The 23821-nt window shown below is 33.4% G+C and overlaps 1 protein-coding gene and 1 non-coding gene across 4 annotated transcripts; one reads left to right on the top strand and one right to left on the bottom strand.

Annotated features, from left to right (window-relative positions):
• The first annotated feature begins 7183 nt into the window (after nucleotides 1-7183).
• LOC111618340 lies at nucleotides 7184-7340 on the top strand. Its single transcript, XR_002755561.1, has one exon. It is a non-coding gene; the product is annotated as a U1 spliceosomal RNA (small nuclear RNA).
• Nucleotides 7341-11786: 4446 nt separating this feature from the next.
• Nucleotides 11787-23789, bottom strand: LOC111618308 (BAI1-associated protein 3-like). Of its 3 annotated transcripts, XM_023359806.1 has the most exons (26): nucleotides 23658-23789; nucleotides 23497-23558; nucleotides 23334-23399; nucleotides 23086-23259; nucleotides 22934-23000; nucleotides 22765-22870; nucleotides 22648-22689; nucleotides 22499-22573; nucleotides 22317-22398; nucleotides 20028-20228; nucleotides 19842-19954; nucleotides 19522-19767; nucleotides 19198-19261; nucleotides 19076-19129; nucleotides 18919-19001; nucleotides 18779-18833; nucleotides 18383-18516; nucleotides 15896-16022; nucleotides 15428-15499; nucleotides 15279-15341; nucleotides 15107-15211; nucleotides 12776-12843; nucleotides 12643-12711; nucleotides 12429-12578; nucleotides 11957-12097; nucleotides 11787-11877 (listed from the first exon to the last, which is right to left on the bottom strand). In XM_023359806.1, exons 2-22 carry the CDS (start codon nucleotides 23518-23520, stop codon nucleotides 12838-12840), a joined length of 1959 nt encoding a protein of 652 aa, XP_023215574.1. In that variant the 5' UTR covers nucleotides 23521-23558; nucleotides 23658-23789; the 3' UTR covers nucleotides 11787-11877; nucleotides 11957-12097; nucleotides 12429-12578; nucleotides 12643-12711; nucleotides 12776-12837. The 3 variants fall into 3 exon arrangements, with proteins under 3 accessions (XP_023215574.1, XP_023215575.1, XP_023215576.1); XM_023359807.1 differs by lacking the exons at nucleotides 18779-18833; nucleotides 18919-19001; nucleotides 23658-23789 and having other exon boundaries at nucleotides 23497-23617; XM_023359808.1 differs by lacking the exons at nucleotides 11787-11877; nucleotides 11957-12097; nucleotides 12429-12578; ... (5 more) ...; nucleotides 15896-16022; nucleotides 23658-23789 and adding an exon at nucleotides 17571-18226 and having other exon boundaries at nucleotides 23497-23617.
• Nucleotides 23790-23821: the final 32 nt, after the last annotated feature.

Below are 23821 nucleotides of genomic sequence, written 5' to 3'. Positions count from 1 at the left end.
TAACGTTATATGGACAAAACGACATACATAGACAACGGACATAATGACATACCTGTCATTTAGTCCATAAGAGCTTAGTCAAGGAACTTACCTTAATCTTTTAACGTTTTATTAATTGTGGCTTCCAAACAGAGTCTTTCATTATTGTTTAAAAGAAATTTAAGTATAAAACTTTATTTCCTTTCTTACATATTATTTACAAACTTATTATCTTTCACATAACAAAAAACTTGCAACGAATCACGTGACTCGACAAACCTCTCTAGTTTTAACTTCTACTCCTAATATGAAGGCAATTAAATCAAAAAATGTGTCCAAAGCTCCGCCAGAGAAAAGGAAACGAAATATTACTAAAAAGTTACTTGAAGAAGAAAAATTTTCCTGATAACTTTCATGATGATGAAGACTGTCCACGCATATATTGCGATGATCTTTTTTCCCGATCTAAGCCTGGAGGAGACTGGTTACGGTGCTTATATTGTTTCTGTTGGGCTCATGCTTCTTGCGCTGACGTTTCTAAAAGAATCAAGCGTTTCATCTGTGACTTTGTCAGTAATTTTATAGTTTTTACGTGTATGTCATTTTGTCCATATACTATGGACAAAATGGATTTTGGATAATCTCAATTAAACTAACAATATTTTTTTCTAATACTAAACATTTACAATATTAAAATAAATTTCATAGCTAAAGAACCAAAGATAATTGGTGTAGAATATGACAGTGGTTTGATTTACCAATAAAGAGTTATAAACCTAAAATAAAACCGTATGTCATTTTGTCCGTATTTCTCCTACTGTACAAGGGCAAGACACCATAGTACTATTAATTTGAGGTGAAGAGCGCATATGAGAATTCGGAAATGTCCCGGAAGCACACTAAAATTTAAAAATATCTAAATTTGTTAATATTAAAGTATAGCATTTTTATGCCCATAAAAGGAGATATTAAATTTAATAGCGAAAAAAACACCTTTTCTTAGAAATTAGACAAATGAAAACTACCGTGTTTCCCCGAAAATAAGACCTAGCAGAGATTTTGCTGAATTGCTAAATATAAGACTTCCAAAAGTAAGATCTAGCAGTTTTTTTACTCGTAACGGTCATCGACAGATGGTTGATAGTTGCCGTTGGCTTTTTGAAAGTACAGTACAGCCACTGATTGGCCAGCAGACAATCTCACCACACGGCATAATTTGCATAAGACTATGGCTTGGGAATCACAGATTTGCATAACGTTACGGCTGGTGATCGCTAATTGGTCGGCCGGGAATCACGCCACATGACATTTGCATAGTGCTACGGTTCAGTAAGCACTAATTGGTCATCGAGCCCGATGTGGACGCTATGAAGAGGTCAAGTTGAAGCGAGAGTGGGAAGTCCACTCCATCACGGGAACTTTGTAAGTTCACTTCGGTTTTATTTAAGTTCAGTTCGATACGACCGGATATACGTCACTCTCGTCTAAGTTCGAGTTGGAAATTTTTTTGTTCAACAATAAATGTGAATTCTTCTTCATGGAAAAATAAGACATAACCTGAAAATATGACCTAGCGCATCTTTGAGAGCAAAAATTAATATGACACTCTTATTTTCGGGGAAATACGATAGTCAATGTAAGTCCCAAGATCAACTATCACCGGTTGGAATCGAATTAAACGTCGATTTTGACTCATCCCGAGATCTGAATTCAGGTATCGTTACACTTAGTAACGAGTGACGACCAATTAGAAAGTGGGAATGAGGAAGAATTAGAATAGAAATATAAAGACGGATAGATAAAAGGATGGATGAAAATTGGAGGTAAGTTTCAAAATCAACCATATTCACAGGTTCCAATCGCCGTAAAAATGGAATTTGCTGTTTTTGAAACTACAGTATACTCCTAACGTGCACTCTGTATATACCGTTGCCATCTAGTGATAATTATGCTGACTATTCTGTCAGTAGACGGCACTAATAGTTAAGGTAGTCAAGATGTGAATCGAAACGATAAGAACGGACGGTGATAAATGATTGTCGTCCTTTTTCTATAAAATTTTATGGAAAAAGTAGGTTAAAGATAAATATTCCTTTCTCAGCCTATTGATCAAGAGTAAAGATTTATTATTGTTTTTTTTTTCAGTGCGTGCGAACCTACCTGTGTTTTGTGGACCTATAGTTGCCTTTGAAATTTCCTGCAAAGTGTTTCATTATACAGCCTTACAATTTCCACATCAAGCTTGTAGAGTTTGTACATCTTGTGGTGAGTTTCTGACTTCTACTGACTGCTAACTTCTACTAGCCGACGACGTCGGCTTGGACCGTCAGACGGGATTGCCTATCCCGTCGACGAGTCACTTTTCGACGATGGATCGCCAGATGGGAAACCCATCCCCGTCGGCGTGTAGTTCCTCGGCTACCTGGACGTCCCCAGGAGGGTCTGGTGTAGTTAGACCTTCCCACGANTCTTAGAAATTAGACAAAGGAAAACTACCGTGTTTCCCCGAAAATAAGACCTAGCAGAGATTTTGCTGAATTGCTAAATATAAGGCTTCCAAAAGTAAGATCTAGCAGTTTTTTTACTCGTAACGGTCATCGACAGATGGTTGAAAGTTGCCGTTGGCTTTTTGAAAGTACAGTACAGCCACTGATTGGGCAGCAGACAATCTCACCACACGGCATAATTTGCATAAGACTATGGCTTGGGAATCACAGATTTGCATAACGTTACGGCTGGTGATCGCTAATTGGCCGGCCGGGAATCACGCCACATGACATTTGCATAGTGCTACGGTTCAGTAAGCACTAATTGGTCATCGAGCCCGATGTGGACGCTATGAAGAGGTCAAGTTGAAGCGAGAGTGGGAAGTCCACTCCATCACGGGAACTTTGTAAGTTCACTTCGGTTTTATTTAAGTTCAGTTCGATACGACCGGATATACGTCACTCTCGTCTAAGTTCGAGTTGGGAATTTTTTTGTTCAACAATAAATGTGAATTCTTCTTCATGGAAAAATAAGACATAACCTGAAAATATGACCTAGCGCATCTTTGAGAGCAAAAATTAATATGACACTCTTATTTTCGGGGAAATACGATAGTCAATGTAAGTCCCAAGATCAACTATCACCGGTTGGAATCGAATTAAACGTCGATTTTGACTCATCCCGAGATCTGAATTCAGGTATCGTTACACTTAGTAACGAGTGACGACCAATTAGAAAGTGGGAATGAGGAAGAGTTAGAATAGAAATATAAAGACGGATAGATAAAAGGATGGATGAAAATTGGAGGTAAGTTTCAAAATCAACCATATTCACAGGTTCCAATCGCCGTAAAAATGGAATTTGCTGTTTTTTGAAACTACAGTATACTCCTAACGTGCACTCTGTATATACCGTTGCCATCTAGTGATAATTATGTTGACTATTCTGTCAGTAGACGGCACTAATAGTTAAGGTAGTCAAGATGTGAATCGAAACGATAAGAACGGACGGTGATAAATGATTGTCGTCCTTTTTCTATAAAATTTTATGGAAAAAGTAGGTTAAAGATAAATATTCCTTTCTCAGCCTATTGATCAAGAGTAAAGATTTATTATTGTTTTTTTTTTCAGTGCGTGCGAACCTACCTGTGTTTTGTGGACCTATAGTTGCCTTTGAAATTTCCTGCAAAGTGTTTCATTATACAGCCTTACAATTTCCACATCAAGCTTGTAGAGTTTGTACATCTTGTGGTGAGTTTCTGACTTCTACTGACTGCTAACTTCTACTAGCCGACGACGTCGGCTTGGACCGTCAGACGGGATTGCCTATCCCGTCGACGAGTCACTTTTCGACGATGGATCGCCAGATGGGAAACCCATCCCCGTCGGCGTGTAGTTCCTCGGCTACCTGGACGTCCCCAGGAGGGTCTGGTGTAGTTAGACCTTCCCACGAATAGGCGGGTCAGGATAGTCCGACATCTGTAACGTCTGGAGTATGCTCAATGACAGCAAAGACGTCTATGTCTGGAGAAGAGAAGGATAAGATGGTGGAAGAAAGAAAAGAACGTTTAGTGAAATATTCAGTAGTGAGATCTGTGAGAATAATCACCAAAGAACGAGTGGAAATTCAACAGTTGATTGAGACTTGTGAGGAAACGATTGGTCCAGGGAAAGTCGAGCAGATATGCTTCCGTCCTGAAAATGTGGTGAAAATTGGACTGAAAAGGGAAGAAGACAAAGTAAGAACATTAGGTAAAGACATTAAGGTAGGAGAGTATATTTTATACGTTTGAAAGACTGGAGTCGGAACTAATAGTTGTTACTATTCGGCTAGTTCCTAATGAAGCCGATTAAGACTTAATAAGAAATATAATGTCACAATTTGGTAAAGTTGTACGCATAATAGCCCATACGTATCATAATACTGAAATTAAAACGGGTACATACCGTGTTGTAATACTCACTAGGAAATGAGTTCCAAATTTTATGGAAATTCCTGGTCAAATAGTTTGGAAATTTTATACTCACTTGTTTAGTGATCCGAGGTTAAATTATACAGTTGGGGAAGAAATTACAAGAAATATAGAACCAGTAAAAGATGAAGCAGAAAATATTTTAAATAGTGAAATTACAAAACAAGAAATAAAAGACGCGATCCAAGAGTTACACAATAGAAAAGCATCAGAAAGGGATCTTTTAAATGCGGAATTTTTTAAATTTTTGGGAGAAGATTTTATTGATATTTTTTACATACTTTACAATTGTAGTGATTTTAGTGACTCTTTTAGTCACGGGAAGATGATTTTATCACAGAAAAAGGATGATATGGATAACGGTTTGGAAGATTTTAGGCCAATAACGCTTTTAAATCTTGATTACAAAATTTACAGTTTTATTGTCGCGAAACGTCTCGAGGGGATTTTTAGTAATGTAATAGTGAGCACTCAGAGTGGCGGTATCAAAGGTCGATACAAAATAATCTCTTCTTTTTAAAGACCATACAAGATTTATATACTAAGTGGGAAACACCGCTCTCCATCCTCTCATTGGATGTAAAAAAGGCATTTGACACAGTGAATCGACCAGTTCTGTGGATGTTTTCGGAAAAATATGGATTAAATCTAGAAGAAATTAAAATAATTAAACGTTTGTATAAAACCCCAGCACTTTTTATTTATCTAAATTTTGCAATTTCAATCGATAATAGGTTGCGGCCGAAGTTTTCAACGCGAAAACGTGTACGTCGGACGTTCGGCGCCGCCTTCCTGTGAGTCTAGAAGTTTGACAATGGCGTTTGGAACGTCGAGCATGATTCCATCGACGTACCAAACGCCATTGTCAAATTTCTAGACTCTCAGGAAGGCGGAGCTGAACGTTCGACGTACACGTTTCCGTGTTGAATACTTCGGCCGCAACTTCTATTTATTGTAAAGCGGGAGTACGACAGGTTGCCCGAATTCGATGTTATTATTTACGATCTACGTTAACGTATTACTGGAAAATATAAAACAAGATAAATTAATTGAGGCGATCCACGTACCAGGGATCCAGGAAAAAGTGAAATTTATTGCACATGCAGATGACATGAATTTTTTAATTGTTAATAATTTTAGCCTTGAAAGGATTTTTTATCATTTACAAAATTTTAGTTTTTTAACGGGTATGTGTTTTAACGAAAATAAAAGTAAAATTTTCAATGTTTTTGGAAACGTGGGTTGTAAACAAGACAAATTTAGACATGTAGAAAGTATGAAGGTGTTTGGGGTATGGTTCGGGAAAAATGCCAAGAAAAAAAACCTTGATGAAATGATACAGAAAATTGATGATATTATTGTTTGGAAACGGAACTGGTTTTATTTACCGGAACGGGTGTTTATAGTTGATAGATCAATTATTCCAAAATTTATTTATACTGTATATTATATACAAATTTAACAATAGATGAAACTAAAGAAATAGAAGAGCGAATTTTTCAATATATATGGGATAGTACGTTTCATCCATTAAATCGTAAAATAATGAAAAATAATCCAAATGCAGGAGGATGGGGAGTGAGAGATATCAAAGACCTGGAGTGTTCACTACAGATTGCTTTAATGTTAAATATTTTACACCCGTTATTTTATGTTATACGTTATATAATAGGGCGATTTCGAAGAAAATTACCAAGGAGGAGAACAGTTTTCCGTTTTTAGTTAATAATAAAAAACAGTTTCGTAAGTGGCGAGAAATAATTAGTAAAATAGTGATAGAGGATGACGATATTGTACAAAATAACGGGAAAATTAGGCCTAGCACAATCTACCAGGTGATTCATAAACAGGTGATTAACAGGTGAAGCATAAACAGTTTAAAATAGTATTTTAAACTGGAATTTAACGTGGAAAAATATACATAACCTTCCTGCAGAGTGGAGGGAGGAGGTGTCATGGCGTATTTTGAATAACATAGGTAAAAAGATATTGTTTCGTTATAACTACTGTATCTTAAAAGAACTGATGTAAAATGTGCACGTTGCGGTAAAATTGAGTCAATTAAACATATTTTCTATGAATGTGATATAGCAAGGAGTGTTTGGCGATGGGTCTCGAGAATATGGAAAATACGAATCACCTGGCAGAATGTCAAGTTTTATATAAATTATTACTTACGTGGACAAAGTGGCTATTTTCTGAATTGGATTCTAGTATTAATAAAGAGAGCCCTGTGGAAGAATATATGTTCAGTGATTTTTGATAACAAAAAAGTTAGTGCGCTCTATTTGATAATGATAATAAAACAGGAGGCGGTATATAAAATTCTTAGTGATTTTGAGAAAATGACATCGAAAGAATTAGATAGATATTATAAAGGAGCCAATAGGATAATTCGAATAAATAATGAAGTATTGTTTTGTGATGAGTGGTGAGGCCTTAGTGATCTAGTCATATGTTGTGATTTTGCCAGGTATATATATATTTTAAATTGTATGTTATACTAAAATATTGTAAATAATTATTTGTTGTATGTATAAATACTAATATATTTTTTTCGGGTTTTGAATGTATTTTCTGTGCGGTGATGATATATTTTGTTGATATAAACCGCAGTTTATGTTCTGATGTTGAATCAATTTATATACAGTATTGTAAAAGTTAAATTATGTTATTTATTTATTTGATGTATGTTTTGTTTATTATTGTTCTTGAGTTATGCATGTATTTTGTAATAGTTATTTTATATTTATAAACTTTAAAATCAAACCGATAGCCGCTCCCCCAGGGTGAGGCTTGACCATTGCATTTGGGTCTAGCTAACCCCTGCCACTACTCCAAACTGGGACAGATGGGGAGTGTAATTTGTGGTAGCTGGGGACTGCGTTCGTGCTCTCTCCTTATAAATAACAAAAAATAGTGATAATTGTATGATCTGTACGGTACCAATTAAAAATAACGTGCTTTTTTGTATCCGCAGACGTGATTTTGTTTTCATATGTCGTATTAATGTTTGAATAAAACTTGCAACGCAAAAATACATAACTTATATATATGATTGGTTTATATGAATTTAATCTACATGTAAATAACAATTACATGAAATCAGTGAAAGAATCACGTACATAAGTTTTAGTCAGTTTCATATGGATGATGAAAGGGGAAAATACTATTGATATTTTGTTACATTACTAAATATTCGAAAACCACTGGTTGTACAATTTAAATTTAAACTTAGGGGCCGTCCATAAATTACGTAATGTATTATGGGGTGGGTGGAGTCAAGGATTTCTTACGATTTCTTACTCAGGGGTAGGGGGTAATAGAGATCGTCTTACGTAGTATTTTTATTTTTTGATCTCGTTGAATGGTGGCGTTTTGAATTTGGCTTCAATATGGCGGTTTCTATTAAGAACGCTCGTTGTCTCGTGTGACGTGATAGACTAATAACGCTAGCAGATTCACGCTCTACACATTTTTTGTGATGTGAGAAAGGCCGTGTGGTGGTTTCTCTCTCTTGTTTTTTATTAGAATAAGTGCACCACGCCTATGGGTGTATAACACTAGGAATACATAAACTAAAATACATGATACAAAGTAAACATAAAATTAGTATTCGGCTTTTAGTGAAAACTAAAATGTAAAACTAGAAATTATAAATTATAAATTGTTATTTCTTCCATATTGTTGAACATAATTGTAAAAAGCATCAAACAGTGGTTTCTGAACAAGCTTATCGAGTGGACGTGGCCACCTGAAACCAAGCGTAAAAAATTACTAATTTCAGAATAAGTCTATCTTGATCATAAATTGGACAATGATAGATCATATGGTCGACGGTGTCTAGGTTTTCTGTAGAGCAAAAGCAAGAAGCAGCTTCTGCCCGGTTATACATCGTCAGGTATCTTCTAAAATTATCATGTCAGTAAGTAGTTGAGCAGTAGCAAATGTTAAATCTCTAAGTGGTGATGAGAACCTGCATTCAATACTAGGAAAATATCTTGATATTCTACCAGTTTTACTGCTCAACTATTTTAACTGATTCCACTTTTGCATAGCGTTGTCATGAATATAGTTCTTAAAACTGCTACGTGAGAGAGGGGTGTGAGTGTAGTCCAAATCAGTGTCCTTTGGAGCCGGCTTAGCCTCAAAGTCGTCTTTTTCATTTCCTAGTATGCCAGTATGGCCAGGAACAAATATAAAAGTTATCTTATTTACAAGATTTTTAATAAGATGCTGGATATATGCGATTTTATTGCTTTTGAAATTGGGATTTAATAGAGCTTTTCGGACAGACTGAGAATCATTGTAAATGTTGATAGACAGAATTTTGTTTGGTAGTGAACTGGTTCACTGAACAGCTTGGTAGTCAGCATATTCTTCAGCTTGATAGATGGAGATATATGGGAAGTTTCTTCTAACACATTTTGGGCAAAATATGTCAGTTTGGAGGAAGATACAGATACTTGAGCCGATTGGACCCATCTGTGTAGATATTAATGTCTGCGTGGTTATCCATGGAGGAAGCAGATGACACCAAATAACCTTGTTTACAGGATGATGATCAGAGATGGTAGAGTAATTCCAATGTGGTAGCGTATGAACAGCCGGAGATAGGAGTAGAGATCGTTGTTGAGCCTTGACGTTTGTAGTTCTGATGTAGTAGTTTAGAACCTTTTCTACAATACATAGTGGCAAAGGAAGGAGCTCTGCTAGTATCAGAGAGGCATTAGTAAAAACAGTTCTGCAGCACTTTGAAATTCTGATGTCAAACTGGCTTTGAAGAGAGAGTAATTTACTTGCTACTGAATTTTTACTAGTTACTTGACCACAGCCAGAGGCCGCATAAAGTAGCAGAGGCCCCATTATATAGAGTATTACAAGCTTTATTATTTAGTCCCCAGGTGCACCTAGCACATTTTAGCAGCATGTAGTTTATTTTCTTGGCCTTAGCCAAGATGTAATCAATATGGCAACAAAATGTGGTTTCTCTCTATTCTCTCTTGTTTTATTTTGTATGACGTTTCTGTTTACACGTGCACTAGCTAGTCGATCTGGCAAAGTTTTTTCTGTCTTTTGTGAAAATTAAAATTAATATAAAAATGAATATTATGACGTTGATTAATGATAATGATAATAATATTGTTAATAATTAAAAAATAAAATTCTTAAAATAAATTGTTCATTCGAGTTCATTAAATTTTTATATTTTTAAATTTGTTCACATAAAGTATTTTATAAACAATAGTAGGCCTACATATTAATTAATAATTACATATTTTGGACCTAAGGTTTTTAGGGTTTCATAAAAAAAGTTTTTTGGTTAAAATTTTTTTATAAAATCATGTCAACCTACGTAAGATAGGAAAGGGGCGGGAAATGAAAATATTACGGTTTCTTACACACGGGTGGGTGGGGTCTAGAATGGCCGATATCGCCCTTACGTAATTTATGGACGGCCCCTTATATGGTGACTGTCTAGTTTATTTTTATACTTACGTATAAACAAATTTCGATTGTTTAAAAAAAAAAACTATAATCAAAACTATATTAGAGTGCTTACAATGAATGCTATAAAATATTGTATGTAATCATTTTTTATGTCACACATTTGCAATTAACAGCAATTTTAAACGTTTCATTTGTTTTTTTTTTTTTAAATGGCAAATCCCGCTCTACAAGTTCTCGACAGCTCTTCACACAGTATACATAAACTATACATCCCATATACAGTGTTTGTTTATCAACAAAAAGCAGTCTTAACATTTTTATTTTCTGTTATGAAAAACGACATCATTTTTATACGGATAGAAACTTAAGTTTTGACCGGGCCGGGAAAAATTCCCATCACTCCTCTTTCGACAACTCTAAACATGAATCATAATAGGCACAAATATGAATGACCTAAGCGAAATCTATAGGATATGAAAGTCATTTCTGTTCTTGAAAATTCGTTTTGCACCGCTAATATAACTGCGCCCGTGGCAAATACTGTACTGTGAATAATTTATTTCACTCTGTTAAGAAACTGAACAATCCAATGGCGTTACGCTGCTAAAAACTGTTGAAAGATATAATTAATATGAATATTGATATGAAAAATGATTCGAAGATTAAATAGATGGTACTGTATAGCTTAAAACATACGAGTATGCTGTGAACTAGAAGTATCAATTTAAATATTTTAAAGTCCTCACATTGAAACAGTGTATCAACAAATACTCAAAACGTTTCAGATGAATTTGATGATAAAATTTATTTTCGAAAATAATGGAACTGTTTATACATGTTTGGTTTGATGAAATAAGGCGACACAACACAATGGCGGTTTGTGAAATAAGTTGACTTCCAAGAGGACTTTCTATGGGAAACTAACTTCGGTTTAGATGCTAGACCAACGGTTCCCAACCTTTTTCGGGTGGCGACCCCTTTTTATAAAAGCCAAGTGTCCCGCGACCCCGATAAAATTAAAAAAGGCATTTTTAATAAGGTACAGTCGACCCCCCTATAAGATCATTGATTATTCCGTTTTATATGAATTCCATGTTGTACGAGTCACTTAGATTTTACAAATACATGTACCGGGCTGTGAACGGCTCACGTATTTGTAAAATTTAAGTGACTCGTACAACATGGAATTCATATAAAACAGAATAATCAATGATCTTATACGGGGGTCGACTGTAATTAAAAAAACCAACGAAATTAGTTTTTTTACTATAATTTTATTTTAAATTGTTTAATAATTTAATGCGATGGTTGAAATTGCATGTTATTAACCAGTTTCAAAATTCGTGGGTGAGTTTTTGTTTACTCCAATCTCATGTCATTCTCAACATTTAATTTATTCCTCTCAAACTCTCAACACATGTCTCAACCAACTGTGACAGAATAGCGTACCTAGATTACACTTATTTTAATTTAAAAAAAATATATGAAATTATTCAAACTTCAAGACACCATTAAAAATAAAAATTGCATTATAGTGAAAATTTTTTTAGTTTACTGTATAAGTTGGCGACCCCACAGAAAGCCCGTAGCGACCTCCTTCTGGGTCGCGACCCATAGGTTGGGAACCTGTGTGCTAGACACGAAATAAACTCGGAAAATGCCACATGACCAGCTCATGTCAGTCAGATGCGAACTCGGAATCAACTATGAGTGTTCAGTGGTTTTACAGATATAAAATGCTTAAATTCATACTATATTAATTATTTTGTTATAATGTTATTTATTTCAATATTAACAATAAAAATGTTTTAAATTGTCATGTAAAAGTTGAAAAATAGGCATAAAATAAATTCAACATTTTTATTTTTAAATAAATTTTAATAAAATTCTCAAAGTTTACCGGTTTTTACAATAAAATATTGTTATGATGATATCTTCTTATTGTTTTTACGAGATAAATCCAAATAAACCAATTCACTTTTGAATTTCTAACAAAATAAAATCACCAAAGTAGTAATAATAATAATAATAATAAATTAATTTTAAGCTAATAATAATTTTTTATACCGTATAATTTTCATTCCTCATATCTGAATAACTTAAACCTTCGTTCGCATTGAATATTAACAGGCATCCTTCGGATATCTCCCAAAGATCTTTAGTTTTCAACCTTCTTTTGCAAAGAAACATTGAACAAAACTTGGGAATCTACACGAAATCGTTGAGTGTAACTATGGATGTCCGCAGAAAGGGAAAATGGTGCACTTTCCCTCCCTGGGATCGAGTAAAAAGTTCCTCAAATTATAATTGTGAAAGTGATTGAGGTATGTAACCTTACATCCTGGACCATGAGACTCTTTGATACAGTTATTGTATTCTATACTTGTGAAAAAACCAGCAAAAATTAAATAATTTATAGATGTAATTACAGTATTTGTTTTCATGCTTTACCCTTAGGAAATTTTCTGCGGACGCTCATGCACGTAACAATAATTAGCCTAAATATGTAAAAGTAATTATTGTAAGCATTTTAACTTACCTTCGGTTTGCATTCATTAAGAGAAGTTTGCAGTATTTTTATAATTTCATCCCACAATTGAAATAATATAGATTTATATACTATCGAATTTAAACATTTATAAGTCATATTGAGATCATTTTCGATATAATAAAGCAAATGGTGTATAGCCTGTAAAAGTTTCATGTTATGCTTTTAACATTTGTCTTAAGTCATTTGTCTTTTCCAAATTTACCTTTTTTCTGCGATTTTCATTTGTGGCTTTTTTTATATTCGATAGCGAGTTCTTGATATTAAGAGCTATCTGAAAATAGTAATAAATAAATCATTACATTTTTCAACAGTTTACAAATTATGATCAAACTTACTTTGTCTACAATTTCCCGACTGATATCCTCTATTCCTTTTCTGACGTCCGGGAATGGTTCTTTCAACACTAACAAAATATTTTTTTCAGTTTCTGGACGGCTTTGAAAATTTGAATTGTTTTCAATTTTATCAACGATAAATTTCAAACTTTCATCAATTGCTATCAAATTATTTAAAGCCACGAGTAACTAAATGAAAATGACTTAAGTAAAAATCAATTTCTAATCATTGAATATAATGCAAATATTTTTTTCTGTGATACACTTTAGACCATCGACAGTGTAGCAAAATCCCTCAAAACCTGGACAACGAAATCGAGAAATGAAATTTTTCATATTACAAAAAGAAAAAAAATATTTTGACTTCAGTATTCGGGGCAATAAGAAACAAAATATTGTATATTTTTTTAAAACAAGAAAGCTATAGCCTTTCGAATTTATAGAGTTGTTTAAATGTCTCTAGTATTTTTTGGGTAAATGATAACTGTAGATGATGTGTAGAGTTTGTTACCGAAATTTGTATTAAGGAACTTTCATGGAATAATTTTATCTCGTTTTTTTTCTATATCATACCCGAATTTGATAAAGGTCTCTTCTAAGAACCATAGCTACAGCAACTCAGGGAATTGGTAAATTTATCAGCACCATTAACGAAGGCAACATAATCATAAAACGTTGTGATGTATAATGAAAGTTCTATGAGACTTACTTGTCATCATATTGTTTGTACTGTACATATGCTCTGGAATGTTTGCAACAACATAAAAAAAATTGCATGACACTTCCTACCAAGCAAAAAACTAATATAAATCATATACAGTAGATCCCCCTATAAAACCGTTTCCTATAGTTATGATTCCTATAAATTGTGGCAGTATCCGTAAACAACGGTAAAAATAACTCCTATAATACGTAAAACGTCATCGGGCAGCCGAACTACTTTCCCACCGTCTGTAGCGTGGCGCTATGGACGTTTAGGCGGATAAATTAAGTTTAGTATCGTCTGTTCATATAATTATATATAAATCAGGTACTGTACATATAATTATATATTAATTATATATAAATTAGGTACTGTATATATAATTATATATTAACTTAATTTATTGTAACTTTATTATAATTAAATATATATTTTTCGCCGTCTAGCGTCACGCTACGGCGAGTTAGGCGACCTATCGTCTGTTTAGTACTGTAATTTTATACATTTCTTGTGAAAGAAACATTTCTTATTCAACGGCCATAAAAATTATTTATATTAATGATGTCTCCAAAGGTCAACGAAGTTTTCGCAGAAAAATAATATCAGAAATCGCGGCCGCAATTTGATGCGCTGTTCCGCGACGAAACCAAGCTTTAGCAACGAGCGTAGTCAAAGGGTACACACTCGGTAAGTAATCCTACAATTTTTTGTTTATAACGTAGTTTATACGGATTATTTTCAAAAAAATATACGTATTTTGGAAATGTTGAGTCGAATTAGTCTAGAATCGATTAATTTTATGAAAGAAAACCTTTCAAACAGCCGTAGTCCGTAAACTATGATTCCTACAAAATTGATTCATAAAGAACGGAACGTATCTACCGTCTGATAGGGGGATCTACTGTATAGCCGCTTATCTGATTCCACTATTTCATCTGACACATCATTTATACAGTAAATGATAGAAACAGACCTATTTTTTGTATATTTGAAATACAGAAAATATTTGTGGTCAGCCTACCTACGACTTACTCGCAATTTGGTTTGGACACCAACACACCCCTACACCAAAGACAGAATACAAACTGAAAAAAAATCCTCGCATTACTTGAAGTCCCTTCAATTAGTTATGGAAGCTGTAGAGAATCTAATGACGGCGATAACGATACTGATATAGATGTCAGTATATTCTTTGACACGACAGAGAAAGAAGACTAATGATTTTTACGATATTTTAAGTTATGATTTTGTAAGCTTACAGCTGCCTGTTTTTTCTTTTTATTTTCTTCTTTAATACAATTTTAATGAAATTTCTTACTTTTTAACATATTTTCTGGATGTCTAAATAGCCTACTAAATAAAAATTTTCTGATAACACTACTAAAAACCTGTTTTCTACGTGTTAAAAGCGAACAGAGAAAAACCCCACGGACAGCCTTATTTATACGCAGACTACAATGAGGAGACATTCTGATAACATTACTGAATTTCTAATTAACACATTCGAATTTGCATATTCAAAAACAACTATAAAAATCTAGTTATTTCCAATTTTGTCCAGAATGAGCGACTCTGCTCCACTGTGCGTTGTAACAATCTAGGGAAAAAAATCAAAATTATCAGTTTACTTTCGGCCTGAAAGAATTTTCAGGTTTGTTTGGTGTATAATAATTTTCTTTTTCCAATTTTGTAACCAGTTGCATAGTGTAGTAACTGAAATAGTCGTTAAAACACTGAAAAAGAAAAATGTTTAAAAATTTTGATAAGTTAGACAAATCTAATATAAATCAGCCCACTTACTTCGATTAGTTTCCGTGTTGCAGCAATGTCAAACCAATCTAATATCTCCCATATTGTGAAAATCTATAGAATAAGGCAAAGAAGAATAAGAAGTTAAACAAAAATAGTAGTCTATAGTATATAAATTTAAGTAATTGTAAACGAAATACTGTGTGAAATAGTGAATCATTCAAGTCCATTAAAGAAGTTCCAGTCTGCACATCGTTACTGATAGGCTCCAGCTGAAAGGAAATTTCGTTTGAATATTTAAATATTAACCTGTTAAGATCCCGTAGTGGTTTCTATCCAATAAATTAATATTACTTTTACTAACAATAAAATAATTAAGATTGCTATTTATTAATAAAGAAACATTCTACATATTTCATTAAAAGAAAACCCAAAGGTTCCACGCCAAGCTTTTGACGACTCTGCGGATATGAAAAACGTCTAAAGGATTAATTATTATTGATAAAACAATAATTAGTATCTGTTTAATGTTTTATTATTATTATTATTTTTATTTATTTTTAGTTTTTGACATCAAAACATTCCCATAAATTCCATAATAAAAATAAAGCTACATTGAAATAAAAGATAAAGACGGAAAGAATAATAGTGATAATAACGACACTTACTTTATCCATTCGTAAAGAGTCATCGATCCAATTTATGCAGGATTGGACGCCGTCTTGAAACCATGCATGCATAATTTCATTCCCAAACCACTGCTGATATTGCTTCATTTGTAATTGAGTTTCATTCCTACAAAGAAAATACGGACTCGTTAAATAATGTTGTGAAGTACAAAAGAGAGCATTTTAATTTAATTGTAGTGTAAATGTGTATACAGATATAGTTGATAATTTATCAACTTTAAATGCATTTTTAACAGTTATAAAGTTATTTTTTAAATATAAATATAATACTGTATATGTTAATTTAATAAGAATTTCCTATATTTTTAGTTTTGTTTTAAGTCCCGAAAAACGACAGAGTCAGATTTTATAATATTAATTTGAAATTTGACTTTTTACAACTGAAATTAGACGCTTGATATTTGAACATTTTAATAATAGTAGATATATAAATTTTTAAATACTCTTCGATTACCATACCATTGATACCTCGAATATATTNCGATGAGATCATCCGATTAATTAATTGTATCGTGTAGACTACTATATTTTACACCCCAAGGAAAATACTGTAGGTCTAGGGTAAAATAAATTTTGTTTTCCCACAGTTAAATTTTGCCGCTAATTGCTGTTGTGATAACTTTAATACGATCTTCTAACGACAGCACTTTGCATTTCAGGCATTTTCCAACAATCTGAAATGAATTTCCTTTGTTGCTACACTAATTTATTAACACCTGCACCTAATTTCGTGGGTAGGAGAAGTGCCCGGGATGGGTTCGAACGAGAGTTTAGACTAATTCATTATATTAGGAGGTGGAAACGTTGTTGAGATGGGTAAGGATCTTACAATAGTTTAGACCAGATACATTCGCCAAAGTGGTCGCTTATTACAGGTGTTGTATGTTGTTTCGGACCAAAAATCGATGCCCGCGGTCGCATTACGCGGGTGGTCGTTTAATACGGGTAACTTATACGAAGACTCTATGGATAAACTATTCCGTGCCAGAAATTTTTGCCCGTTTTGACAGGTGCCCGTAGAATGCAGGTGGTCGCCTAAGCAGTTTTCACTGTACTCTTCGATTACCATACCATTGATACCTCGAATATATTACCCATAGCAGAATGTAATATCATACGATGAATATTTGATTATGATACGATGAATATGATATTGTAGTTCGAAAAGCTGAAGTGGTAAAAGCAACGGTCTTTTTCAATTTTTGAGGGACTTTGAGACTTGGGGGTCCAGGGCTTAAGCCCTATTAGTTTCTATGTAGATCCGCCCCTGGATATAGTAACCAGAATTAAGACGTAGTTGTGATATGCTGCTTCTTAAATACGCTTTGATTAGTTTTGGTTTTGTAAAACTTCTTTGTCGTCGCCCGTAAAGTTAAAAAAATGAGGCATGCTGCAATAATGTCGGAGAACCTATTTGAGGCTGCGGTGTGAAATAAAAGTAGTTCAGCAACTTCGCTTATAGAAGTAATTTATTTTACCTGACTATAAAAACACATGTTAAGTCGAAGCAGTTAAGGTCCAAAACTAGGCGAGTATGCCGATTGTAACAATTCTGATTGTTTCAGAATATTTTTATCAGATGACACGACAACATATGCAGGCGAAAAGCACTTGAAAAGTGTACATAATTGTCGAACGGATTCAAATCTAATAGTTAATTGATTAATTATTACATCCAAAAATTTTTTTTCACAAATGTTTTTACAAGTTTTTATTTTGCTCTTTATAACTTAGCGCCCTGTGATTCGTGCGCCTGGAGCAATTTGCTCCAACTGCTCCACTGTAGCTACGCCTCTGCGGCGCGCATTTTCACTTTTATTTTCTACCGTAACCTTAGTCATACCGCCTTCTCAGGATTTCCTCATTACTGAGGGTCTCCTCAACCAAAAAGTTCTTTTAAATTTAACCGCGATTCTTCCTTATTCCTTTATCCTCATCTCTCAGTTTTTCGTGTTCACGTGCATTTATTTTTCTGTTTTATGTTTGGAAGGACTTTTTTTGGTTTTTAATACATAATTAAACTCGGTATTCTCTCCTATTTTTATCCTATATGACTATGTCATTTTAGTTTTTCTCTTCAATACCAGTCATGACAGCTCTCTTTATCTTTATTGTTTCTAATTTATAAATTTGTATTGGTTTTTTTTTATTTTCGCGCTTGAGATGTTCTCCAAAAATCCATATTCTTTGCTAATAATTTTCTGTTCATTCATTTTAATTTTTTTACATGAGAATAATTCATAAAGTTGATCGATTCTGTCCCATTTTAATTAATACATTGTGTCAGGAACACTAGTAGCCTTTATAAATCTTAAAATTTTAAATAAATGACATGAAAAATCTAACAATTATCTTAATTTTTTCTTCGAATAATACACAGTTTAAATTAATGATTCATAAATTAAATTATAATTAAAATTTAAATAAAAACTGAATTTATCATGTCAAATACGTCTGAAGTAATACCTGGAGATATTTTTCAGAATGTGATCTACGAAACTTTTTATTGTTAAATATAATTTAAACGTTTTCTCTCTCTTAACATCAGTGACAGAGTTTTGTACGAATTTCTCTATGTAGGGACGGATCTTCTTACTCAACTAAAAAAAATAACAAAAAGACAAATTTATCATCTCTTCATATACTGTAATATATAAAGAATAACGTGAACAGTCACGTAGTTTTAAATTCGAATTCGATCCAGACTTTTATGAGTTTTCAAACGAGGGCATTAGTTTACATTCCTCGTCTGTGTTAACTCTATTATCAGTTTAACTCTCTCGAAATGAGCAAAGTTGAAGCCAAACGTAAAGTCCCGACGAATCACATAAAAATGAAAGTAAATTAAACATAAAATTTTACCAGATTGTCCAAGACGTAACAAGTATGGTCACTGTAAGTTTCATTTGAAAACACGCTGGAAATTTTAAAATAAAATAAGTCAAAATTAACACGATAATATTATTGCCGTTCGGAAAAATATGAAATCATTTCTGTAATACTCGATAAATATTCCATCCAATATTTCAAGACTTTTTGTGAAATCTTTTAGGTTGTTTGTTATTATTTCTTGTTCCTGCTCATCCTGCATGCCAATAATTAAATTTATTTCGAAACTACTTAAAAATTAAAGTATATAAGTTAATTTAAATTTCTTACCGTGATATCCGAATTCAATTCATTTGAAAGTTTATACGAGTTTGTGGCATCGATCTAACGAAATTTAATCGTCACATTTTACTTTCAAAACAGTAAAAAACTAATAAATTTTCGAATCTTACTTGGATAGCTATTTTCATTTTTTCTTTCATATCGGGAAGAAAGCGACTCATTATTTCAAGCAATCTATTAAAAACAACACAATATACATCTATATAAAGCTTGTAAAAAATCATTTTGAGGAATGATCACTTATCTATAATTGAATTTAATATCTATCAATGTTTTAATTTATACTTTACAATGATTTTAATGTGTAAAATGCTAATATTAAATAGTTTTAAAAAGTTTTATACAGGAGTAGTAATTACATAATATTTTGAGTTATTTCGTTTTTCAGATAAACGCTTGAGGTTCTCTTTAACAAATAGGACAAACATACTTACCCAAAAAATGATTGGATGCGATGCTTTTCTTCACCATTTATATGAAAATTTGTATGTAAGCAATTTAAATCCTTCATACAAAATTCTTCAAAACATTTCAAATCATCAATAAATATTGTCTGCAACAATGGATCTACTGTAACTTTCTCTGCGATATTCTTTACTTTTCTGAGAAGGTTGGCACACATATTATAATTATATTTAGTTTTTAAATTTTGCATTTTTTTGCTTATTCGTATCCATAAACTGTAGAAAAGAATTGGTATTGATTAGTGCTTTAAATTTTAAAATGGTTATATAATTGACAAATATAATTTTACCAAATATAGTGAGATAATGGAAAGAGGTTTGCTTGCAAAGAATGTTGTTTCAGTAAAGTCCAAGCTGATGGATCAAAAATTTCATTTAACCGTTCAGTTTTATAGGACGTAAACTGAAAAATTACAATCGAGTCGATTTTGGAATACATTTCTTAACAATTTTTACTTTATTACAAATAGGTTTACTTCGGAATCTTTTAAATGATCTTCCAGAAAAATTCTGCACATATTACTGTGATCAATTAAATCTTGAATAATATTTTGCTTTGATTTTACTTGAAATTCAAAACCGATAAGTACAGAGCCATTCGTATCTTCGTTTAATTTGAGATTGTACCATATCGTATTGTTGGTAACGTCACCTTCTATATTAACGAACGGAATTTCCTAAAAAAAATTTTGACTTGTTTAGAATGTAAGAACTAATTTCTTTTTTATACTTTATTTTCGCACGTAAAGTATACATTAGGCCAGCGCATGATAGTCAGCAGAAAATTTTCCAGCGAAGGCAAAACTTTCAGACAAAAAATTACATCAATAAATTTTCATTTAATTTTTTGGTTTCTTTTTTCACAAGTAGATTATGAAATACAGTAATTGTATCATAGTACAGTGTAAGGTTACATATCTCAATTACTTTTGCGATTATAATTTGTGGAACTTTTTACTCGATCCAGGGGAGACAATTTGCCTCCCTCTGCGAACGCTCACGGACCAGTAATTCTCAAACGGTGAGCTGCAAGAGATGGCTAAATGTGCTATGAACATTATCAAAGTATTTTTTAAAATAAGAAACCGATTTGTACAAACATTTATTACATCCATGATATAATAATAACTAGTAATATATTGAGTATCAGTTATTATAATAAATACACTGCTACTTAAAATACACTCATTGACATAAAAATTAGCGCACCGAGGATTTGTCATATCGCTGCGAAATTTAGCATGCAGATAAGTCTCAAACAGATATGGAAATTATTAGTGTTATAGCGTGATAGTTTATGCATTATGACAGTAGAGGGCATTAAAGTGCGGCCCGCTGGCCTATAAAAAAGCGCGCAAAGGCATCATGTCTGTAGTTTACCTGTTGCAAAGAGACGCTGTATCACTAGAGATGCCTTTACGTTGCAATCGAAGACCATATGAACAACTAACGGAGTTTGAGAGAGGGGAGGATCGTTGGGTTGAGAGAAGCCAGATGGTCATCTCGCCAAATAGCCCGCCACTTAGGCCGTTCTGACAACACTGCGAGAAGATGTTGGGACCAATGATCGAGAGAGAGCTCGCACACACAACTCCCAGACTCAGGACGCCCTCGACAGTCTACCAGCCGAGAGGACTGCCTGGTCCACCGACAAGCAAGCACACAGCCGTATCGTTCCCCATCATCCCGACGACACGGGTGGCGCCATCATTACAGGACCTGTCTGTCCGTACCATTTCGAGGCGTCTGGGTGAGGAACGTTTGGTATTGCGGCAGCCATTACGTGTGCTGTCATTGACAGTATCCCCCGTCGCATCTGTTTGGAACAGTATCGCTCCCAAAGGGATTGAATCGCAACGGAATGGAACCGGGTCGTCTGCGAATCCAGATTCAATTTGGGCACTGACGACGGCCGTGTTCGTGTCTGGAGGCCTTGTGGTGAAAGCCTCAAACATGCCCATGCTTTGGAGCAGTACACCGCGCCTGCAGCTGGTGTGATGGTTTGAGGTGCCATCTCATACGACAGCCAGTCACGTCTAGTAATGATCCAAGAAACCATGACAGCCTAGCGATATGTTAGTAATATCCTGCAGTCACATGTGTTGCCTCTCGTGGCAAGGCTTCCAAGAACCTTTTCCAACAGACAATGCTCGACCACATATAGCAAGGGTGTCACAGAACTGCCTCCAACACATTGCCACACACCCCTAGTCTGCTCGGTCCTCTGATTTGACACCGATCGAACATGTCTGGGATCACCTGGGATGCCAAGTTGGACAGCCTAGGAGTTTGGCTGCCGAACTAGAGGACTGTTGCAGCAATCGTGGACAGATGCCGCAGGACACCATACGGTATCTGTAGGCATTCATGCCTGTCCGTAGCACATCGTGTATTCACGCTAGAGGTGGCCAAACAAGGTAGTAGAACCTTCTTTCATTTGTAGTTTTTCCTTTGATCCTTTAGCTTTCATTTTCCACTTACTTATATCACTACATTCACACATATACAATTTCGTTCGATTCCGAGAACTCATTCTTGGTGCACTAATTTTTACTTTTGCATTCATGTACAAAAGAAAAAAATACATTAAGTGCGCCAAAAAAAACTTTTATTGTGTTACATTGCTCCACGAGCAAAAAAAGGTTTAAGAGCTACTGCATTAGACGAATTCCCGAAATTCAATTGAGAAGTTTGATAAAAGGCTACACAGTGAACAATCCGAAAATTATAAAGGCGTAAATAAAAGAATGATTTAACTGATTTACCTTTATCGGAATAACAACATTTCCAATTAAATCATCGTTTTCTAATAGTGGTACTGCAGTCTCGACTACATCTTTCAGATATCTAAATTTGCAAAAGACATTATAGCCTAATATAGAATTTCAGATTTTCAACATGTTACTGAACAATATTACTCAATAAAGTTTATTCATTTTTAAAATACCTGAAAAACGTATCGATTCCTCTAACATTTGTAATTTCTCGGGCAGCACTGGCTATACTTGCACTATCGGCATCCCTTAAAATACCAAAATTATGATAATAGTTTTGACTATTGCTCAAAATGTATTGTGCTGAAGACATTTCACTTACCAAACTTCTACAGTTAATGAATCGTCCATTGAAATATTTTCGCTAATAATTAAAAAATAATAATAATTTTACAAAGATTGTTTGTGATAAATTATAAATTTTTGTCTAAATACTTACAAAGTAAATTCTTCATTCCAATATGGATGAATTGTTTGTTTCTTAATACACGTTCTTCGTTTTTTGGTGGAGTCTATCCATAAATTGCAGTACGGATCATTCTTGTCTGTGTGATATGTCATTAATAAAACAAAACATTTGAAAAAAATAAATATATAATAGTACTCACCGTTTACGTCTTTTGGTCTTAGATTCTTAGCTTGAATTATTATTACTTTTAAATTTATTGTATGCTTCTAAAACGAATCAAAATATTCGTGTTACTGTAATATTTCGATTTTTGCATAATTTAAACGATTAATTATAAATTATAATATCTACTTTGACTTTAGTCAAATTATGTTTGATTGGTTTAAGCCTTAAATTTGGAAACAGGCTAACTATTTTACTCCGATAAAGAAGAGTTTCTTCTTTTGTACTGTAACAGGTTGTATTGGGTGCACCTATGTAATTTTGAGCAACTTCTTGGCAGATTTCAAAAGTTCTGTACAATTCCTGCAAAAGTGTAATGTAATTTGAAACGTTTAAATTTATTATTATTAATTCGTGAGAATGAAAACTTCGTCTACAGGTTCTTTTATCTCTTCCATTTCTTCTAACCATTTTCTGAGATGATTGGCTTTCAACATTTCTGACTATAACATATTAAATTCATGAAAAAAGTTTTTCATTAATATATACTGTATATATATATATATAACTTATATAAATATCAATATAAAAGAAACTTACACTTGTCATATTTATCGCACTCATTCCAACAGTATCTACTAATTTCCAGACTTTAACATCGCCTAAAATAAAACTTATTATTGAAAATAATTATTGCATAAACAATTTGGAATTTTTTATACTAATTTTTTTATTTTAAATTGTTTAAATTGTTTTATTACTTGTTTTAATTTTGAACGTCCTCTTAAAGGATTCGAGTCAAAAGGCCTTATTGACCGTCAGTAGAACTATTTGAATCTCACTCAATAGCTTATCTAGAAACGTGTGGGCCCAGGAGCAAAAACAAAACTCAGGATCCCAAGTAGCAATGTTTTTTAGCGATGTA

The sequence above is a fragment of the Centruroides sculpturatus genome, unplaced genomic scaffold (assembly GCF_000671375.1).
Source record: "Centruroides sculpturatus isolate CEXI.00-Female unplaced genomic scaffold, Cexi_2.0 scaffold92, whole genome shotgun sequence".
NCBI classification, from domain to species: domain Eukaryota; kingdom Metazoa; phylum Arthropoda; class Arachnida; order Scorpiones; family Buthidae; genus Centruroides; species Centruroides sculpturatus.
This window is presented reverse-complemented; position numbering and strand designations above follow the sequence as displayed.

Excerpts from the sequence above, each read along its gene's own strand:
- LOC111618308 (XM_023359806.1), bottom strand. The coding sequence starts at position 23,520 with ATGAGTGCGATAAATATGACAAGT. Across the intron at positions 23,400-23,496 it reads GTGCGATAAATATGACAAGT|TCAGAAATGTTGAAAGCCAA; the intron begins GTAAGTTTCTTT and ends AATATGTTATAG. Across the intron at positions 15,212-15,278 it reads CAACACGGAAACTAATCGAA|TGTTTTAACGACTATTTCAG; the intron begins GTAAGTGGGCTG and ends TTTCTTTTTCAG.